The following is a 20,746-nucleotide window of genomic DNA, read 5'->3' on the forward strand; positions in this document are numbered from 1 at the left end:
ATAAAATTCTGCAAGCCTTTTTACCATATGAAACTTTTCAGAAATAAAAATCATTAAAGGTATTTCTTCAAAAATTATATAGAAAAATATGTGTGGATAATCCTATGCATGCGTACATTTACATAAAAATTAGAATTGGGCAACCAGATGTTTTTAAACTCAAACTCCCACTAGCCCTAGTCAATGTGTAGAACTCCAAGTACTGATAAAAACTGCTGTCCAACCCCAAATGACCTCGAAAACAACAGTCTTAACTTACCAGCCATCCACTAGTCCTTCATTTACAAACCAGGTTAGTTTTCTCTTAGACAGTACAGTGTTGTTGAGGTTTAAACGGCTGTATTCCCAAATATACGGTTTCCTTATCCCCAAAGCTTCAATGATCCAGTAGAACTGTTCATCTCTATCGTGGTATTCTGTTGTTCTCAATGCATGTGTGACACCTTCAATACTGTCAACTATGGGGCAGGCAAAATCATATGTCGGGTAAATACTGAAAATATAAGCAAAAATATAATTTGTCTCTATATGTACTTGCCAAATGTTGACTACTGCATATATGATTAATACGTTTTAATAGCAACCTCTAAAACATAGTCAGTAGGCTTGTACATTTTGGCTAAACAGCGATCTGTTTCTGCTATACAAATTTTGGCGGGCCAGCAGATCTGTTTTCATGGGCCTCTCAAAAACGGGCACAACCCAAAAAGCCATTTTCAGCCCGCAACCAAAAATGTGGCAAGATCCAGCCCATTGGCAGCAATGGGCGGGGGGCTCCCCAGGCTCCCCTTCCCGTCATTTTTAGGGCTATTGGGATGAAAATGGCCATACTTCGAAGACATGTCTACCACTGTTAGCCCACCAAGTTTCATAACATTTGGGTCATCCCCTCATTTGTAGGAATTCATTTTCTTTCTAGAAATAAAATATCCTTAAGAAATTCTGCAAAAGATATCATCGCTGGCCCTGGCCCCACCTTGTAACCTCTCCAGGAGCAGCAGCAGGGCACCGCTCCTTCCTGCCAAATGTCAAAGATTGCACCTCCACATCACACAGCCCACTATTACACTTTCTTTACTAATAAAAAAAACAGCAACTTCTTCCAAAGCTTTTGCATTTCTTGTTCTCACAACATACTGGAAAAGACCAGCAGATCACCATCCACAAGCAAACAAGCAGCATGTCCCCTTATTAGAAAAACACTCCTGTATGATCCACTGGAAAAAATCTTTTCAAAATGTATTGTGGGAAATCTAGCCATGTTTGGAAAAAAACCCATTGTTTTTGAAGCATATAATATTATTTTAAGTCTTAGCAGTCCAGAGTACGTCATCAGCTTCACTGATTCAGAAAGACAAGGTGGTGGCAGCCCCAAAAAAGGGCAATGGAGGGGCTCAGGGAGAAGGATAGCTTCAAGTCAGACAGGCAGGCGGATGGCAACTGGAGAAGATGGGGACTGGGGCTGCTGCCTGTGGCTGGATGCAGCCAAATTATTATTATTAAATGAAATTAAGAAGGAAGAGTGAACAGAGAGAAAATAATAAAACAACAGCGAGAACCTGTGATGAGATTGCAAAAGAAATAAATTATTAGATATTGGTGGTAGGTAGGTAGTTTTTCTGAGAATGAAGCTTTCCTGTTTGCTGGAATTTTTATAATTAATATTAAGTCTTTTTAAAGTACTTTCTACGAGGCAGGAGAAAAAAATGTAAGAGGAGAACAGAAAAGACTAAAGGGTGACTCAAAGCTCAGAGCCACTCTAAAAGAAAAGCACACCAACTCATAAGTCCACAAACGCTGCACACCCACCTACCCGTACTTTCCAACTCCCAGTCCCTAAATAAAAAATCAAGAAAATTAAGGAAAATCAAAAAATAAAATTAGATTCAATTAGTCAAGCAAAAAGCTAAAACTGCAAGCGAATGAGTGGCAAGCCATTCTGACTGCAACAATCGAAGCATCTCTTTCTAGAGCCAGGACACAAGTGAGCAATGGAGGCACTCGCCTATTAAATAGACACAGCTTGCATAAAACACATCATTGCTTTCTTCTACTCTGATTGGCCCAACGGGCAGGGCACACAGGGAAACCCCTTGCAGCAGCCTCTCCCGAATAGAACCAAAGGTAGCAGGGACCAACAGCTGTGTGGTCTGTTTCAGTAAAAAAAAAAAAAAAAAAAACCATGGTGTTGGAGTCCTTGCCGTTACGGGCATCCAAACAAGCTGAAGACAAACGTCCAAAACAAATCTGTGCATAAGCCTAATAGCCAGCTGAAACGTAGAAAATAAAGAAAGGAATTTCACTATCTCCAAGCCGAGAGCAAATAGTATTGGAAGATAGGGGTAGATACAGGTTTATTAGATTTGTTAGGCTGTGGCGCAGGCGGGAGAGCAAGCCAGTGCAATTAACTGCAATGAATCACTCTGACCAGGAGGTCATGAGTTCGAGCCCCGCTCGGAGCCTATGTTTGTTTGTCTTTGTTATATGTTAAAAGGCATTGAATGTTTGCCTATATGTGTAATGTGATCCGCCCTGAGTCCCCTTCGGGGTGAGAAGGGCGGAATATAAATGCTGTAAGTAAATAAATAAATAAATAAATAAATAAATAGTGGTTTCTAGTAGATTGACACAGGTTTCTGATTTTCAGTAGTATAACATTAACAGCAACCCCCCTTGCTCTCACCCCTAAATTATATTAGGGAATATTAGCATGATTCAATTGTTTCAAAATAAATTCCCGAATTCAATTTTTTTAATTGTAAATTTGGCTTTTGTTGTGTTTGGTGGATTTTGTTGTGTTTGGTGAATTTTGTTACTTTAGTAAAAACAAACCTTTTGCAAAACCCCTCCAGTGTTGCTACATTTTTTAGACAATCTACATTGTAAACATGATAACTATGTTTTCTCACTGAAATGTTAAGGATTTGGTTCTGTTATATAATCAGAGAGAGGTGTTAATTTCAGTAATTGCTATTTCAGAAATCAGAAGTAAACGGGATTTTGTTTTTAGCTCTTCCACAGCAGAGGATTCAGTACAGCTGTAACTATTAAATATGTTTTTAGAATCATATGTATTGGGAACTGCATGGAAGCAATGTGGGAGGCAGTGGGGGGACTAATAGGTATTATATTTCCTGGAAGCTCTCCAGTTACATACTTTAATTTTCAAGATCTCGCTAAGAGAAACAGGATGTATAATACTGCCCTGGAGAAAGTGGTTTCAAAAGAAAATTGTTAGAGGAAAGAAATACTAAGTACTTCATTTATAAGCTGCTTCTCTTTGAGCATCATGATAGAAACAATAATCTTTCAATATATAGCTCTGCTTGATTTTCATTTCAGTGATACTGTACTAAAAAGACTAAAGACGCTGTGAAACATTTTTAAATAATCATTTTTAATTTATTCAGACAAAACAAAATAGACAATATTAATGGTTTAATTAGTTAAACAAGTTGTTTCTTTTGATATATTTTTTAAAATGGACAAGCATAGTCATGAATTTGATGTTCCCTGTCTAAATTTATCACTGCGCGCAATGTGAAAGCAGCAAACTATGTCAAGTTTTACTTAGACCAAGTTTGGCTCAAAAAAGAAGACACATCAATATTTTTCCAACATGTCTAACTACCTATGATTTGAACAACTCAGCTGTCAGCAGAATTCTTAATCAGAGCCATTGGTAGTATATAAGTGTATGTGTATATTGTGACTTCAAATTATCTGTCATTTTATGGCAACCCCTCAGGCAAGGGATTTTATTTTATCAGTTTTATACTTATTTATTTATGGAATGCTTTTGACATAAAATAAATAAAATAAAGGCAAGGAATACTCAGAGGTGGTTTTGCCTGTTCTTTCCTGTCTCTTTATACACAGAACAACTGAACTAGCCCTACAACTTAGTGAATCAAATTTTCTATTTGTTTTAAGATTTCCTTGGTGCCCTATCATATTCAGTAACATACATGAACTCCATACATGTTTATTTTGGAGTAATTCAAAAGCTATAAAGAATAGATTTTTGAAAGTGGAAGAATAGTGGAATGTTTCCAAAAAAATGTAGGTTGTGTTTAAGAACAAACAGGGTAGGAAATGGCTATAGAGAAGGGAAGGGAAGTTCTTAATAAATACATACTTGTACTTATCTGTAGTACGTGGGTGTGGCTGGGTTTTGCAACGATAAAGAGTTGGATCTCTCATACATCCATTATTGCTATTCATGTCGATTTTCGCTCGTAGACAGCAGGTCTGCCCATACTCTGTTCCCTTTTTCATTTCCTCCCACATTTGCAGGTTCTTTTCAACAGCTATGAATAGGCAAATGTACAGATCACATTTTAACATTCTCAGTTCCAGTGCTACAATATATCACTTACAAGACAACAGTATCTTCTAAACAATAGTTAATCTATAGCTAATAATATTTCAAGCACTTATTTTGGCAATAGTTCTAACTAAATCATTTGTTATTTGTTTCATCTGCTACTTTAATAGCCTTTTTTCTGTGGTTCTTTGCCAAGAAATGACAGATAAGCATTTTATGTTGAAAAATTAAAGGAAAACAGTAGCAATGCCACATTTAAACTGCCAACATTAGATGAAAGGTTGGGAAATTTCATGTAATATTTTCTACGTTATTTTGAACATGTTTTATGTGTTTATGCTTTGCAGTGTAAATGTATTTTATGATATTCTATTTTAATTTTTGTTCCACTGGGATTGGTCCCCATGTAAGCCGCCTCCAGTCCCTTCAGGGAGATGGGGTGGGATATAAGAATAAAGTTGTTATTATTATTTATCTGTGTTGCATATTGATACATATAGCTGACATGTTTACTCAAATGATTGGTCCACCTAACTACTACTGTCTATTCTGCCTAGCAATTTTGCAAGGATGATAGGCAGTGGTCCTTCCCAGCCATAACAATCTGAAAATCCTCTAAGTATAAATTATTATAAATCTAGAACTGTTGATGAGTAAAACACAAGCCATTCTCAAACATATACCAGGATTCTATACAATGGGCTACTGGATACTTCTTCAAATAATACATTCCCATTGCTTGCTATTGTAGGGAAATGAATACTTCCCCATTTTACACAAATGCTTAATGATGACTCTTGAGCACATTCACAGTGACCAGAGTCTTCTATGTGTCCTATAATTATGAGCTTCAGACAAATTACATTAATTAAATAAAAAACAGAAACTAGACAAAGCATCTTACAGTTACTTCTGTGCTTGGACTCTACTCTTTGCTCACGCTCCATTTTCATTTGTTCCGCTGGTGTGTCATCTACATAAGCCTTCCCTTCTTGAATTAGCTTCTCAGCATATTTCATTATTTTTTCAAAATGATCTGATGTATATGTAAATTGGTCTGGCTTAATGTGCAGCATTGCAACATCTTCCAAAATGACCTGCAAAAACAAAACTTTAAACAATGAGACCTAGTATCAAGCATGGTCTATTTTGTATTTTGGATACAAGCCATAATCCGTAGTATTGCAATATTTTGCAAATATTTCAGTGTCATAAATGTATTAAATCTTTGCTCTTATCTATATTAAATGTCTTTTGTTTCTTTTTTTTCATCTGTCAGAAGAAAAAAGGAAATGCTGAAGTTTTGATTAATAATCTCACAATGCCAATTCAAAGCAATGCAATCCAGAGAGTAAATTGTAGAAACCATACATTTTGTGAATTTTGAGTGAAACTCAAGAGACTACACATTCAAAAGAATGCATCAGGGCTTTTTCGGTAACAAATACAACAAGCAGAGAAGATACATCAGCTAAATCTTGCATGACATAGAGGGGGAGGTATGTAAAGAAAAAAGGACACTGTATTATATAAGAAATACTGATAGCCACCATTAACTCATATTAAGTGAAGGAAGAAAGTCAGCAAGAAGCTCTTCAGCTATCTCTGTAGTCACTTAAATGGAACAATAAGAATGGATCAATATGAATTACACAGAATCAAGATATATGTTGAATCTATTGTTTACTTCGTAAGTGCCACAATTTGGTGGAAGCGACCCTTTCAGCCTGGATGGGAGGGTACACGACACAGAAATATTAGAAGGGCTAAAATGAGGGACTGCCTGAGAGTTCTATGCTTGCCGACTCCAGTTCCACAGAAGAAAGGTAGGACAAATATAATTATTATAAATAGATGATTGCCTTTGAAAGGTTACCATAGCAGTACAAGTTGCATTTTTTAAAAAGCAATTTCTTGCCCCAGCAGTCATGAATGAAGAGAACCACCAGACACTTTGAAAACTGAGCTATAAATTCTTGAGAAACTGTTCTGTGATGAAAAATAAATTTATAAAATTTTTAACTTTTATCAAAGTCAGAACTAGGAATGTTCAGTTTTTATTTCAATACCACTGCTGTAATGTGTAAATAAGGTATTTTCTTCATTCTGTTTGATCAGGAAGTTCATGTCAGAATGACATAAAAACGACTACAGTTTTTGGATTAAATATCAAGGGTGTTTCTGCACCCTCATCCCTTACAAAACTTCACAGAAATTAAGAAATTGGTCCATAAGGGGATATTTCCATTCTGCAATCCTATCTCAAGTGAAAGGTTTGCACATACCTTTTCTTTTTTAATATTTTTATAGAGATTTTCAGAATGATTCTGGTACATACCTTTTCAAAGTCCTCCTTTTCTTTTTCAGGATTTGTATCATCAAACCTCATTATTAGTTTACCCTTGAAGTTGACCTGGTAGTGCTGATTCAGCAGAGCAGCTTTTGCATGGCCAATGTGCAAGTATCTACAAATAAAGACACAGTAGAGAAAAATGGCATCATGCTTTGGATGCAAAGAGAAAGGCAGTATAAGTCTAAAGCCAAAAAGAAAGCAAAATAAAATGAAGAAATATATCAGTATTCATTTTCTGTAACAGTCATAAAATTGATGTATGTTATTTCTTTAAAGATTTGCAAATATTTGTGGATTTCCTGTAAATGCAGTTTGCTTTCTCTTCAACAAGGCTGTATATTGAGATCATTTTAAAATCAGGCTCTGATAGGAATTTTCAAACCAATTCTTTTTAACACACCTAATGGTTTTGGTTAATTCTTTTTTTATATATTTTTAAATTCAGCATTAAATTAACTTGCATTATGCGATTTGGGAATTTTGGAATGTGATTCCAGGAGATCTGAAAATTGTCTGTAATGTCCAGATTGCGGTTCCAAGATTTTATTCCTAAAGACAAAAATGGGATCATACAGCAACCTCAGTACTCCAAGATGCAGACCATTTAAGTCAGGGGTCCCCAAACTTTTTAAGCAGAGGGCCGGTCCACAATCCTTCAGACTGTTGAGGGGCCGGATTATCATTTGGGGGGAAAAAAACCCAACAAATTCCTATGCACACTGCACATATCTTATTTGTAGTGCAAAACAACAACAACAACAATGAAAGAACAATACAATATTTTAAAATGAATGTTTTTTTAACCAACATAAACCTATCACGATTTCAACAGGAAGTGTGGGCCTGCTTCTGGCCAATGAGATAGTCAGGTTAATTAGGATTGTTGTTGTTGTTGTGTGTCTTCAAGTCATTTCAGACTTTGGGCGAGCCTAAGTCCAAAATTATTTAATTATTCATTTACTACATGTATTTACTACATTTATATCCCACCCTTCTCACCCCGAAGGGAACTCAGAGCAGCTGTATGTACATATAATATATTATATTATTAGCATAGCACAATATTAGCATTATACTATATTGAACTATACCACTATACTGTAATATTATATGTAATATATAACATATAATTAATATTATTATATGATATTATTGTTAGTATTATATTGTATAAAATGATATTATTATTATCAATATTATATGCATACTAGCTGTGCCCGGCCACGCGTTGCTGTGGCGAAGTATGGTGGTATGGGAAATAAAGTATTGAGGAACTGGTGGTAGTTAAGGTAAAGGGTAAAGGTTTTACCTTACATTAAGTCCATTATAAATGGGTAATATAGCTGTGTGGAAGGGCCTTGAGTCTACACTGCCATATAATCCAGTTAAAATCTGATAATCTGTGGAAGAGGCCTAAGTGAGACCTAACTCTGCCTGTCCCCTGGGCTGAGTGGGTTGCTAGGAGACCAAGTGGGCAGAGCTTAGCCTTCTAACTGGCAGCAATTGGATAAAAACAATTATTGCTCTCCCTCTAATTAAGACTTTATTTTTCTTTTGTTTTTGTTGTATGAACGTAGAGGCATGGATTGTGCTGCCAAGTTTAGTGTTTCTGGGATGTGTAGTTTTGTTGTTTTGTCCTAGGCCGAAATTTCATTACCCTTTTATATATATAGATGCAATATATTATATTATTTAAAATGATATAAAAATATTATATTATAAATGAGGGCGGGGGCCAGGTAAATTACCTTGGAGGGCCGCATCCGGCCCCCGGGCCTCAGTTTGGGGACCCCTGATTTAAGTCATCTATTGCCTGCTGCATTTTTATTTCCAGGTTTCTGCAATGCTTGCTGTGGGGTAATGATCATTTTCTAGTCAGTTTCCTAATGAAATATTTTTACAACAGGTAGAAAACCAGAAGAAATTAGAAAGAAATCCCCTGCATTCTCACATGATAAATGGTAGTTATAATGTCCATCCAATGTAATTAGAAGGCTCTCAATCCAAACATCATTCTTATTTTACTTATCTCAAGAATACCTGTCTAGAGAAAAATAAATCCTCAAGGGAGATACTGAAATGTTTGAAGAGCTGTTCTTTTTCCCCACCAAGGATTTAGGACACCTTCTAACATATGTAACACAGGTGTTCCTTGAATGAAAAGCTATGTTTCTCTGAGCTGAATCTAAGGACATCCATATGTCTTGATGGGACTGTGCAGGAGTTTCAGGAGGTCAGGAGTCATACACAATAATGCAGAGGTGTCATTATTAAACTTTACCTGCAATATCAAAATTCTATCAAAGGATTGCCACCACAGGATTGCCACCCATTTTATGGTGTCTTACTGCCGCATGAGCAAAAACTCTTATGAATTTTTAATTTAAACAATTATCTTTTCTTTATGTAAACTGCAAGAGAAAAGTTGATGTGCCACCTTACCCGCTTGCCTCAGGAGGAAATCTTACTATGACCTTCCCCATCTCTGCACCAGGAAGTTCAACAAATTTGCCAACATCTTGTTTCTTTTCTGCTGCCTTGAAATTAAAGCCATAACAAAATTATCATTACACAAATTCAACAGAGAAACACAAAAACCGTATTCTGAAAAGTCACTCAAGGTTTGGCTGCAAAAATGTCAATGGAAATGATCTATGTTAACTTCTGTAAAAGTGATACATTATCTACCAAATTTATAACATTGCAAGGGGAGATGTTTGCTACAATGGCTTAATTATTTTTATTTAATTGACAGTCTTCTTTTCTCCCAGTACATATCCCAAACACCTAGCAACACAGATTAAACAATATACTTTACAGCTAAAGTCAAGAACTGGAACAAAAAGAGTTCCAAAACCCTATATAAAATCATCACTAAACAATGTAAAATGTAACCATGGGAATAAAATTACAATATCCACTCTTAAAAGGCTTTTCTACAACAACCTAGAGAGACTGAGAGAAAGCTTTCTGTGACAATCTTAAAATTCTGACAGGACCATACAGAGATATTCAACCTTTCAGGTAAACCCTTGCATTTGAATTATTCAGTTTACAACAGAACATTCTTGAACTTTATATTTAATTTAATTTTGATTATTGTATATTTTATTTAATGTAAAAATGAAAACTCATTTTTTTCCATTAGAAAAATAAATCCAAAAGCCACAGTAGAATAGCACCTTCTTGCCAACTAAAAAGTTACAAAATTATTATTCATGTTTTTGACTTCCATCCCTAATCTATATATTTTTAGTTCAGGAACTATGTACTCAACACTGCTGATGCAGATATTACATACCTACATTCATCTTAGTTATTCTGCGGCCCTTTATCACTTTTTTGTTCAGCACTTTTCAGATAAAATCCTGGGATTTACTTAGATGGCAGAATGTTGACAGAATCCAATCCATAGATGCCTAACTAGCAAAAAGCTTACCACTTTAGTCTTTGGAACAGCACCTCCCACAATCCACTTGGAACCTACTGACTGAAAAACGCTTTGTGCCCCAAGAAAGTTGTACCAGCGTTTTACATGAACTGTGGCATTGCTGTGAAGTAACTGCTCCTGCCATGTACCGCTCCCTGTTGGAAAACAGATGGGTTTTATTAAAAACTAGGAAAAATACTGTTTAGCAACATATATCACTGATGTAAGTCTCACCAAACAGTATTATTATTTGCAGCTTGATTATGGGAAAGATACTAGGGAATCCAATGCTAGATGACATGAATAAAATTTGCTATTCACAATGAATTTACTTAAAATATCAGCAATGAACTCTAATTAAAGACATCTTTAGGAGTGAGAACACATTCTAACTGAATCTATGGAAGACCAATCACAATACCATTATATCACAGAGTATCAGTGTGGAGTAATGGTTTGAGTGTTAAGCTAGAATTCGAAGAGACAAGGATTAAAATCATCAGCCTTGGGCAAGTCACATCCTCTACTTCAGAAGAAAGCAATGGCAAATCCCCTTACTAAGAAAAACCCATGACAGGTTTGCTTTAAGGACCATAAATCAGAACCTGAAGACACACAACTAATTATTTTCACCTATTTACTGTATGTTTTACCTTTAAGAGTTGCCCAAACGCTGAAATCTGCAAGGCTCAAGCAGTCCCCAACTAGGTAGGTTCGCAGAGAAAGAGCATTGTTGAGGTCTTGAACAGCTAAAGCAAAATCATCAGGAGCAGACAGCCTTGTAGTACTAAACTCCAGCCAATGGTCAATCTTTGAAAAGGAGGAGAAAATTATTAATTTTTAGGTATTATCTAACAATTTAGACAATGATAATTAATGGCAACAAAGATTCATATACATAAATTACTAAAAGTAACAGCATTACTTCTAGTAATACTATAATATAATACATTAAATTAAAATAAATAAATACTAAATAAGCAGTTAGGTTAATGAAATGCTGTAACATTTAAATAGGTCATCAAAGAAAACACAATCCCAGACAATATGAAATCTACAACATTACTTCTTACCTCAGTGTGTTCAAGCAAATTAGATCCATATAATCCAGCAGATGTTGCAACTCTGGCCAGATAGCGAGCGATGGAATTCACATCAGTGAGTGTAACTTGACTATTTAAAAAATAAAATAAGTATGAGTCAATTTGAGCTTGAAGTACAATTGCATTAAGATTGAATGCTAAAGTGGCCTAGCAAGTTATTTCCATATGAATAAATGGGCATTTTACCAATAGAATAAATCAAATAAAACCACACACTCCTTTTCAGAATGCAGTAATTGCTTTCACCAGAAAGATTGCATCAACTCCAACACTGACAAAATGGAATTCTCTTTACTCGGTTAAAACATGTATCTCCAAACATAACTCAAGGAATCTACAATTTCTCTGAACTTAAACCATAAACCATGTAAGAAAGACAAAGAAATGCTGCTTAACTCTGATCTGATAGACAAAAGTGGTCCATGTTTTATTCACAAATGCTTTTATAGGCAGGGCTGCAATAATTTCAACTTTACTTTGACTCCAAAGAATCGTCAGCACTATTCATTTATCAGGCTATATAACTGATTTTGTTACAGACACTAACTACAGTTTACATTTCCCGATAGAGGAGTATAATTCAGAACTGGAAATTGATTTAACTGTTTATACACTCAGTTCTTCAGTAAAAGAAAAATGATTTATCAGAAGCCTTAGTACAGAATTGTCTTAGACAAGAGCTTTAAAATTCTATTTTAAGATATTTGGCTGGTATCAGAAAATTGCTTTGAGGATTTGTTACAGAACTGGAGAGAAATAAAAATCAGTGCAATACTGAATGACAAATTGACTACACAAATGAAATACTGCAATGCTGAAGATATTGCAAATCTCAAATATAAGATCAATGACATCAACAATTCTTACTTGCAGCCTGCTATATGTTCAGCTTGTTCAATAGTTTAGCAAGGTTGCTCATTTTGCTCTATTTAGTGATAGAACAAAAAGATGACCATCAACTGAACCAATAAGTTACACCCAAAAATACTTCTGCTCATCTCATAATCCATTTTAGATAATCAAATAACAAAAGAGAAACAACTCATTAGATGGAAATCCAAACATACAGTTACCCATATCAGGTTCATACATGTTCTGAGTGTGTTCTTATTCTCAACAAAATACATGTTAAAACTTCAAATTTTGCTAATATCTTTATTAGGACAATCAAAGGGTCACACAAATGTGTGCTTCCTTTCAAGATCTTCAGATCTATTCTTCAAGAAATATGACATTGGGGAAAGAAGGCATAACATAAGTTTATCTAAAAGCAAAGTACTGTACTGTAATTTGCACAGAGCAGCGGTTCTCAAAGTGTGATACCCTTGGGGTTCCGTGAGGCACACTAAGGGGCTCTGAACTGCCCTCCTCTTCCTCACTCCCTGGGATTCTGCCCCCGTGGCGCCACATTGGTCAGTGCCAGGAACTTCCCCCCACAGCCAGACCTCAAAGAGAAGCCATCCAAGGCCTCCTCCAGAAAGTCCCGAGGCCTTCCCCCAATGTGACAGAGTTCCAGGTGGGGCACCTCTCTTTGCCCTCCAGGCTCCACCCCTCCAGCCGCCCACTCCCCTTTGCCTAACATCCCATGGTGCGTGCACAGCTGGCAGAGCGGCTACACCAGCCATGCAGGGACAGAAGCTCTGCCAGCCGCATGCACACTGCATCATGTGAGACAAAGGGCAGTCGAAAGGGCAAAGCCAGGAGGTCGAAGGAAGGCCCTGTCCCTATTGCTATTATTTTATTTACAAAAGCCAGATGGCTAACTGTTGGGGTTCGTTGCTTTTGTTTTCCTGCATGGCAAAAGGGGGCTAGACTTGATAGCCTCTGGAATTTCTGCTGCTATTATTATTATTATCATCATCATCATCATCATCATCAATCATTATCATTATTACAAAGGCCAGGTGGCCAACTGTTGGGGTGCTTTGATTGTGTTTTTCCTGCATGGCAAAAGCGGGCTGAACTGGATGGCCTCTGGGGTTTCTGCTATTATTATTACTACTACTACTACTGCTACTATTATTACTATTACTATTACAACTACAAAGGCCAGATGTCTAATTGTTGGGGTGCTTTGGTTGTATTTTTCCTGAATGGCAAAAGGGGCTGGACTGGATGGGCCCAGGGGTTTTCCACTGAAATACTGTTAAGTTAATATTGGTTAAAATTGTTCTTCATTTTAAAAAGTGTATGTATTTTATTTTTTGCACTGTGTGAATTAGTTCACACAAACATTCTCCATCCATCTGCCACTGGCATGGCCCATGCCTTATATATATACACACACACACATACACACACACACACACACACACACACACACACACACACACGTGTTCCGACGCTACTTCGTGGTTTGGTTAACACAGACATGCTGTTTCGCAGGAAAATTATTTAATTATTTATTTATTTATCCCATTGCTGCTGCTTCTCCTCCTCAGGGCTGCCTCCTTGCTTCAGCCCTGCCATGTTGCTCTGGCTGCTTCTGCCAGGGAAGAAGGAACGCCGCCCTGCTTGGTGAGTGAGTGAGGGTGGGTGGGTGAGAGACTGAGAGTGAGGGCGGCGTCAGCGGTGGCAGAAGAGCCTGGAAAAGGCGGCCAGACTCATCTTCTGCCGCCACTCCAGCTGACCATGCCAGGAAACATGAAGGACTCGGAAGAGGGGGCGGAGTCCTCCATGAGTCCCGTCCTCTCTTCCGAATCCTCCACGTCTCCCGGCATGGCCGTCTGGAGCAGTGGCCGCCTTTTCCAGGCTCTTCTGCCGCCGCTGATGCCTGCTCTCACTCTCTCAATCTCTCACCCATCCTCGCTCACTCACCGAGCAGAGCGGCATTCCTTCTTCATGCGTCGTCTTCATCATGGAAAGAAGTGACAAGTGGAGTGCCGCAGGGCTCCGTCCTGGGCCCGGTTCTGTTCAACATCTTTATTAACGACTTAGACGAAGGGTTAGAAGGCACGATCATCAAGTTTGCAGACGACACAAAACTGGGAGGGATAGCTAACACTCCAGAAGACAGGAGCAGAATTCAAAACGATCTTGACAGACTAGAGAGATGGGCCAAAACTAACAAAATGAAGTTCAACAGGGACAAATGCAAGATACTTCACTTCGGCAGAAAAAATGGAAATCAAAGATACAGAATGGGGGACGCCTGGCTTGACAGCAGTGTGTGCGAAAAAGACCTTGGAGTCCTTGTGGACAAGTTAAACATGAGCCAACAATGTGATGCGGCTGCTAAAAAAGCCAATGGGATTCTGGCCTGCATCAATAGGGGAATAGCGTCTAGATCCAGGGAAGTTATGCTCCCCCTCTATTCTGCCTTGGTCAGACCACACCTGGAATACTGTGTCCAATTTTGGGCACCACAGTTGAAGGGAGATGTTGACAAGCTGGAAAGCGTCCAGAGGAGGGCGACTAAAATGATTAAGGGTCTGGAGAACAAGCCCTATGAGGAGCGGCTTAAAGAGCTGGGCATGTTTAGCCTGCAGAAGAGAAGGCTGAGAGGAGACATGATAGCCATGTACAAATATGTGAAGGGAAGTCATAGGGAAGAGGGAGCAAGCTTGTTTTCTGCTGCCCTGCAGACTAGGACACGGAACAATGGCTTCAAACTACAGGAAAGAAGATTCCACCTGAACATCAGGAAGAACTTCCTCACTGTGAGAGCTGTTCGACAGTGGAACTCTCTCCCCCGGACTGTGGTGGAGGCTCCTTCCTTGGAGGCTTTTAAGCAGAGGCTGGATGGCCATCTGTCGGGGGTGCTTTGAATGCGATTTCCTGCTTCTTAGCAGGGGGTTGGACTAGATGGCCCATGTGGTCTCTTCCAACTCTACTATTCTATGATTCTATGATTCTATGATTCTATGATTCCCTGGCGAGGTAACCAGAGAAACATGGCAGGGCCGAAGCAAGGGAGCAACCCTGAGGAAGAAAAGCAGCAGCAGCAATGGGGTAAATAAAATAATGTATAAATATTAAAATTAAAATAGTGTCCCTACTTCACAGATTTCCACAGATCGTGGGTTGTCCTGGAACGTAACCCCTGCAATAAGTGAGGGAACTCTGTATATATGTATGTGTGTGTGTATCTACACACACACAAATATAAAATATATATAAAACTTTTATGAAACTTCTTCAAAAAGAGCTCCACAGTGGAAAAAGTTTGAGAACCCCTGTCATAGAATGTTGAGATGTAAAATGCATAATTTATTATGCCCTGCAAGCTAAAGGGATCACAAGTGAAAAACAAAACAACAAAAATCTAGAAGTTATGTTGCTTTAAAGTCAGTAGAGCAGTTATGCTTGAAGTAATGTGCTGAAACTTGCTACAAGGTATGAAAAAAAAGAAAGGGCTTTAGAAGAAAAGTATCAGTTGGTTTTAAAAAGTGGCATAAGCAAATATCAGAGGTCTTGGAACTGGGAAGACAGAAGCAGCAAACAAGAAACCAAGCAGTCCATGGTTACCACCATACACTAAGTCAGCCTCATTATTTTGTTCCACCCCAGCATCAACATCATATAAACTGGTGTCTAAAACAACTGATGGCAAAGATGGAAGGCACTCACTCAGATACCCGTAGGAGGGTCTCTTTCCCTTCTTCAACTGAAATTTTAACATGATCCTTCACGTGCTCTGCAGTCAGTAAAGCTCCTAAAAGTACAAAAAATGCTGATTAAAAACAAATGCTGACAGCATTTTTCCAGTCAGTTACATATCAATGCACTTAAGAAGAATATCCATTTAATGCTATATATATTCTTGGCATGTTTTTCTTCAAAGCAGTTAGGGTTGAAGGGAAGTGCTCAAATCTAGACTATAGCAGTGACCTCCACAGAGACTGGCTACTCATTCACTTTGTAGCATTACAGTAAAATTTATAGTGCTGCACTATAATACAACATTAAAGCCATTGTCCTGCCAAGTTTTAACTACTTTTGATCCCTGCTGTTTTCAGCTGGAGAGAGTTATGCCAAAATCAAAGACATTCAAAGGCTGGTTTAGTTTAATCTTGTTAAACTGTTTTAGTCCACTAGAGTTCTCAAATACCGCTGTTAAGAGTCATAGATGAATCTTTCTAAACCAAGCATATGTTTATTGACATAATTAAATGTATGAAAATAAAATCTGACACATTAGCTTATAATAGCAAATAAAAAAAACCCCTAGCCTATAGTAGAAAATTGAAGACTTTAGTTAAAAATTAACTTATGTTTCTTAAAAACGTGATCAGAGAAAAACCTCAAAAAGCTTATAAATATATTAATGGCCACTAGAAACTATGAGCTGTTATATTATATGTATGAGCTGTCATATGGTGTTGTGTTTAATCAGGGTGTTTTAACTGTGTTGTGCCCTGCCTTGAGCAATGAGGCAGGGTAAAATTATCCTCCTCATCATGTTATTTCAATAGCAGTTAAATTGAGGGTTCAATAAGTTAGGAGCTAGGTAAACAGGACAGCTCATAGAATTAATAGTCTGTTCCCAATCTGAACTAAGTGAATATATGTATTCTCTGATATATTTTTTTCCATGTCAGAAGTGACTTGAGAAACTGCAAGTTGCTTCTGGTGCGAGAGAATTGGCCATCTGCAAGGACTTTGCCCAGGGGACGCCTGGATGTTTGATGTTTTTCCAACTTTGTGGGAGGCTTCTCTTATGTCCCCGCATGGGGAGTTGGAGCTGACAGAGGGAGCTCCAACTGAGGGAACTCATCCATGCTCTCCCCAGATTCGAACCAGCAACCTTCAGGTCAGCAACCCATTGTGCCGCCAGAGGCTCCTCTATTCTGATACTGTTTGGTCTAATAAATGCTGAGTTAATTAATTTCAAAATGTGTACTATCTCCATAGCGAGCTTTGTATTTGTCCATCCACAATGTTCGAGCCTTAAACAACAATAAGACCCAACCCAAATAATAACCAAAGATGGTATAGTAAATTGATGTCTTCTGGAATTAATTATCTATAAGAACACAAGTTGTTCTTTCAGCATAATAACTTTGTGAAAACAATATTTTTATTTTTATTGAATAGGAAAATCTGCAAAAATACTTTCTGTAGCCTGACACATACTTACTCAAAATCCCACTGAACTCGAATAGATTCATAAAAATAACACGAAAGCATAAGACTTCAATGTTCTATCAATTTGGAAACACAATTCACACAAACACTTCCCAACAATTTCATCTACAATTATTTTCAAAAACAAACAGACACAGATAGCATAATGTAAAACATCTGCAAGTGCATTCCACTGGTACGACATAATTTGCAAAACCTCAGATGCATTCTTATTTATACTTAGAGAAATGAAAGCCATTAAACCCAATGAGGTTTACTTTCAAGCACAAATGCACCCAAATGTGTTGAACTTCTTATCCTGAATATGGAAAACATTCAATCTTTGTAGTGCGGTACACTGAATGTTTCTTCAGAAGAAACTCTATTTAATGTACCAGGCTCGATCTCAAGTAAGCTTGAAGACTAGTGGCTAAAGGTGGATCTACACTGTACACTGAATGTAGTTTGACACCACTTTAACTGCAATGGCTCATTGCTATAGAATCCTGGGTGTTGTAGTTTGTAGATAAACAACTCCCAGGATGTCATACTATGGAGTCAATGCAGTTAAAGTGGTGTTGCATTAATTCTACAGTGTAGATGCACTCTAAGTGGAAGATGAACTAACCAAGACCTTGATCTAATTCACATTTTCTTGGAAATTTATTTTATTAAAACTTGTATATTTCTGAACATGTGCAATACTGGGCTACAGAATAACAAAATCTTAAATGCAACTGCAATGTACTTGAAAAGCTTCCTCTTAGATATCTTAAGGCTTTAATCCTCTCTTGCTTGGATGTTAAGCCCCATTGACCTTAATACTAAATAGCTATATAAATATTTTAAAATAATTGAGTAGGCCCATGAGGAAAAGTCATCATGAGACATACACCGCATTCTGGTTTGTTGGTTTGTTTCAATCCAACAGAGAGAGAGAGAGGGGGGGGGGATGGCATGGCTGGGGGCTTTTCCACACAGACCTATATCCCAGAACTTCAAGGCATAAAACCCCACAATATCTGCTTTGAAAAATGGGCTCTCTCAGTACATACTTCCATATATTCCAGTTCAAATTTTCTTCAGCTGTGTGGAAAGGGCCTGGGGAAGATGATTATGGCTGTGATCCCATGAGCACTTGTTTGGCACAGGAGTTACATTTATCTTGGTGAGCATGATATTCAGGATACATACCAATACATTATAAAAACTTCTGATTGTACACATTGAATCTGAACTTAACTCAGACTTGCATTCCACTGATCTTTTTTAAAAAAAATCATTAAAATCATGATTTCCAACAATATTTATAAAACATTTGTTAGTGTACTACCAAATTGAACGTTTTGGATGACTGAGTAATGTTTTTGCAGACAAATCTACGCTACTTAATACAATCTACGCTACATGCATTTTGGAGACAGGGTGACAAGCTATAATTATGATATAGGAATTTGGTGACTAAGCATACATCCTCCTGTGTGACACTTCAATGTGTCTAAAGAAAATATCCTTGAAAGAACTTCCTAAAGAGAAACTGTCTGTCACATGCAAAAGAAATATGTAAACATATGAAGTCTTTACAACATCCCAGAATTTACCGTTTTCTTCACCCATGGATCTCTTTCCCCATTCACCAGCTAAATTTGCTCTGCTTAGTGACATCTACATATCATACTGAATGGTTGTGGAGAGGTGACTTACAATGATATGCCAGTAAGTCCTATTGAATTAAGTAGGGTGCACTCCCTAAAAAGAGTTGCATAGGACTGCAGTCTTAATCAAACATGAGTAGGCATGCAGAAACAACTCAAAGCTAAATAATAATAACTTTATTTATATCCCATCCTATCTCCCCAAAAGAACTCAAGGTGGTTTACAGGGCAACACAACACAAAAAAGAGTATATAAAATACACAAGAATTAATCAAAATCAATATCAGTACCAAGTAACATAACATTATAACATATAGGTTTAAATAAAGTACAGTAGAGTCTCACTTATCCAACATAAACAGGCCGGCAGAATGTTGGATAAGCAAATATGTTGGATAATAAGGAGGCATTAAGGAAAAACCTATTAAACATCAAATTAGGTTATGATTTTACAAATGAAGCACCAAAACATGTTAGACAACAAATTTGGCAGAAAAAATAGTTCAATATGCAGTAATGCTTTGTAGTAATTACTGTATTTATGAATTCAGCACCAAAATATCACAATATATTGAAAACATTGACTATAAAAATGTGTTGGATAATCCAGAACATTGGATAAGCGAGTGTTGGATAAGTGAGACTCTACTATAACAGTAAAACAAAAAACCAGATTATCATTAAAAGCAAACTATACAAACTGGGTTTAACTTCCCAGCCACAAGACAGGTTAAAATATTAACATTAAAATGTCAAGGTAGATAAAGGATAAAGGATGCACAAATCTACAGACTTGAATCAACAAGTCTTGAACAACTTATGAGGGGAAACTTCATAACAAACAATACAATGTTTAATAATAACAAACCAAGCCTGTCTTCCTAAGATTTAGAGGCAATCTTTGGAGCCAACATGATGTAGCAGTTTGAGAATTGGACCATGATTGTGGAGACCAGAGTTCAAATCTGCATTCTGCCATGAAGACCACTGGATGACCAAGGGCATGTCACACTCTCTCGGCCTCAAAGGGAAGCATTGGCAACCCTCTCTGAACAAATTTTTAATGAAAACCCTATGATAGGGTCACCTTAGTACTGCTAAATATCATAAATGACTTGCTGGCAAACAATAATTAATTTATACATAAATGAAGCAAAGATCAGCCATGGGAGAAGGACAGCCAATGACAAAACTTAAAGAGATGAGAAGATCTGTGTGTTTGTGTGTATACATACATACGGCCATGAAAGAGGAGACTGCATAAACATACCAAGGCATCCATATGTTCATGATAAAAAGTATAGACAGTGGCATCACACATACAGACAAATGAGCAGGTGACAAGTGGTGAAATAATGAAAGTGAGACACTAAAGGAGAACAGATGGAGTAACCACTCTGGGTCTCATTCAAGAGAGAAAAGCAGGGTAATAATAATAACAGCTGTAGTAGTAATATCCTCTATCCAAAAGGCTTACCAACAGAACTATTTGGGATTTGTTTTGGATTTTGGAAGACCTAAATTGATATATACATAGATAATGAGATAATCGGAGTCTAAACACAAATTCATTTATGTTTAATATAAACCTTATGCAAGAATCTTGAAGATCATTTTGTATACTATTTTAAATAATCTTGTGCACAGAACTGAGCCATGTGGACAGATATGGATTCTGTCCAGATGATTTTGGAATTCCAAATAAGTGGTGCCTGGCCACCCATGTAAACAATTTAAAGAGTATTTTGAAATCCCAGGTAAGGAATGGTTAACATATATTACATATAGAAGACACCAAACATTGGGGGGGG

At 37.3% G+C, this 20,746-nt stretch overlaps 1 protein-coding gene across 6 annotated transcripts in view; it reads right to left on the reverse strand.

Annotated features, from left to right (window-relative positions):
• Positions 1–20,746, reverse strand: part of eprs1 (glutamyl-prolyl-tRNA synthetase 1) — a 57,681-nt gene that overhangs the window by 35,291 nt on the left and 1,644 nt on the right. For all 6 annotated transcript variants that reach the window (XM_008125860.3, XM_062972257.1, XM_062972252.1 and 3 more), the window contains exons 2-10: positions 15,783–15,867; positions 11,184–11,283; positions 10,764–10,920; positions 10,120–10,265; positions 9,123–9,217; positions 6,666–6,792; positions 5,232–5,424; positions 4,139–4,310; positions 260–493 (exon numbers count right to left, since the gene is read on the reverse strand). In XM_008125860.3, the coding sequence (XP_008124067.2) occupies positions 260–493; positions 4,139–4,310; positions 5,232–5,424; positions 6,666–6,792; positions 9,123–9,217; positions 10,120–10,265; positions 10,764–10,920; positions 11,184–11,283; positions 15,783–15,867 (1,309 nt within the window). The remainder of the gene's footprint in view (positions 1–259; positions 494–4,138; positions 4,311–5,231; positions 5,425–6,665; positions 6,793–9,122; positions 9,218–10,119; positions 10,266–10,763; positions 10,921–11,183; positions 11,284–15,782; positions 15,868–20,746) is intronic.

The sequence above is a fragment of the Anolis carolinensis genome, chromosome 1 (assembly GCF_035594765.1).
Source record: "Anolis carolinensis isolate JA03-04 chromosome 1, rAnoCar3.1.pri, whole genome shotgun sequence".
NCBI lineage: Eukaryota > Metazoa > Chordata > Lepidosauria > Squamata > Dactyloidae > Anolis > Anolis carolinensis.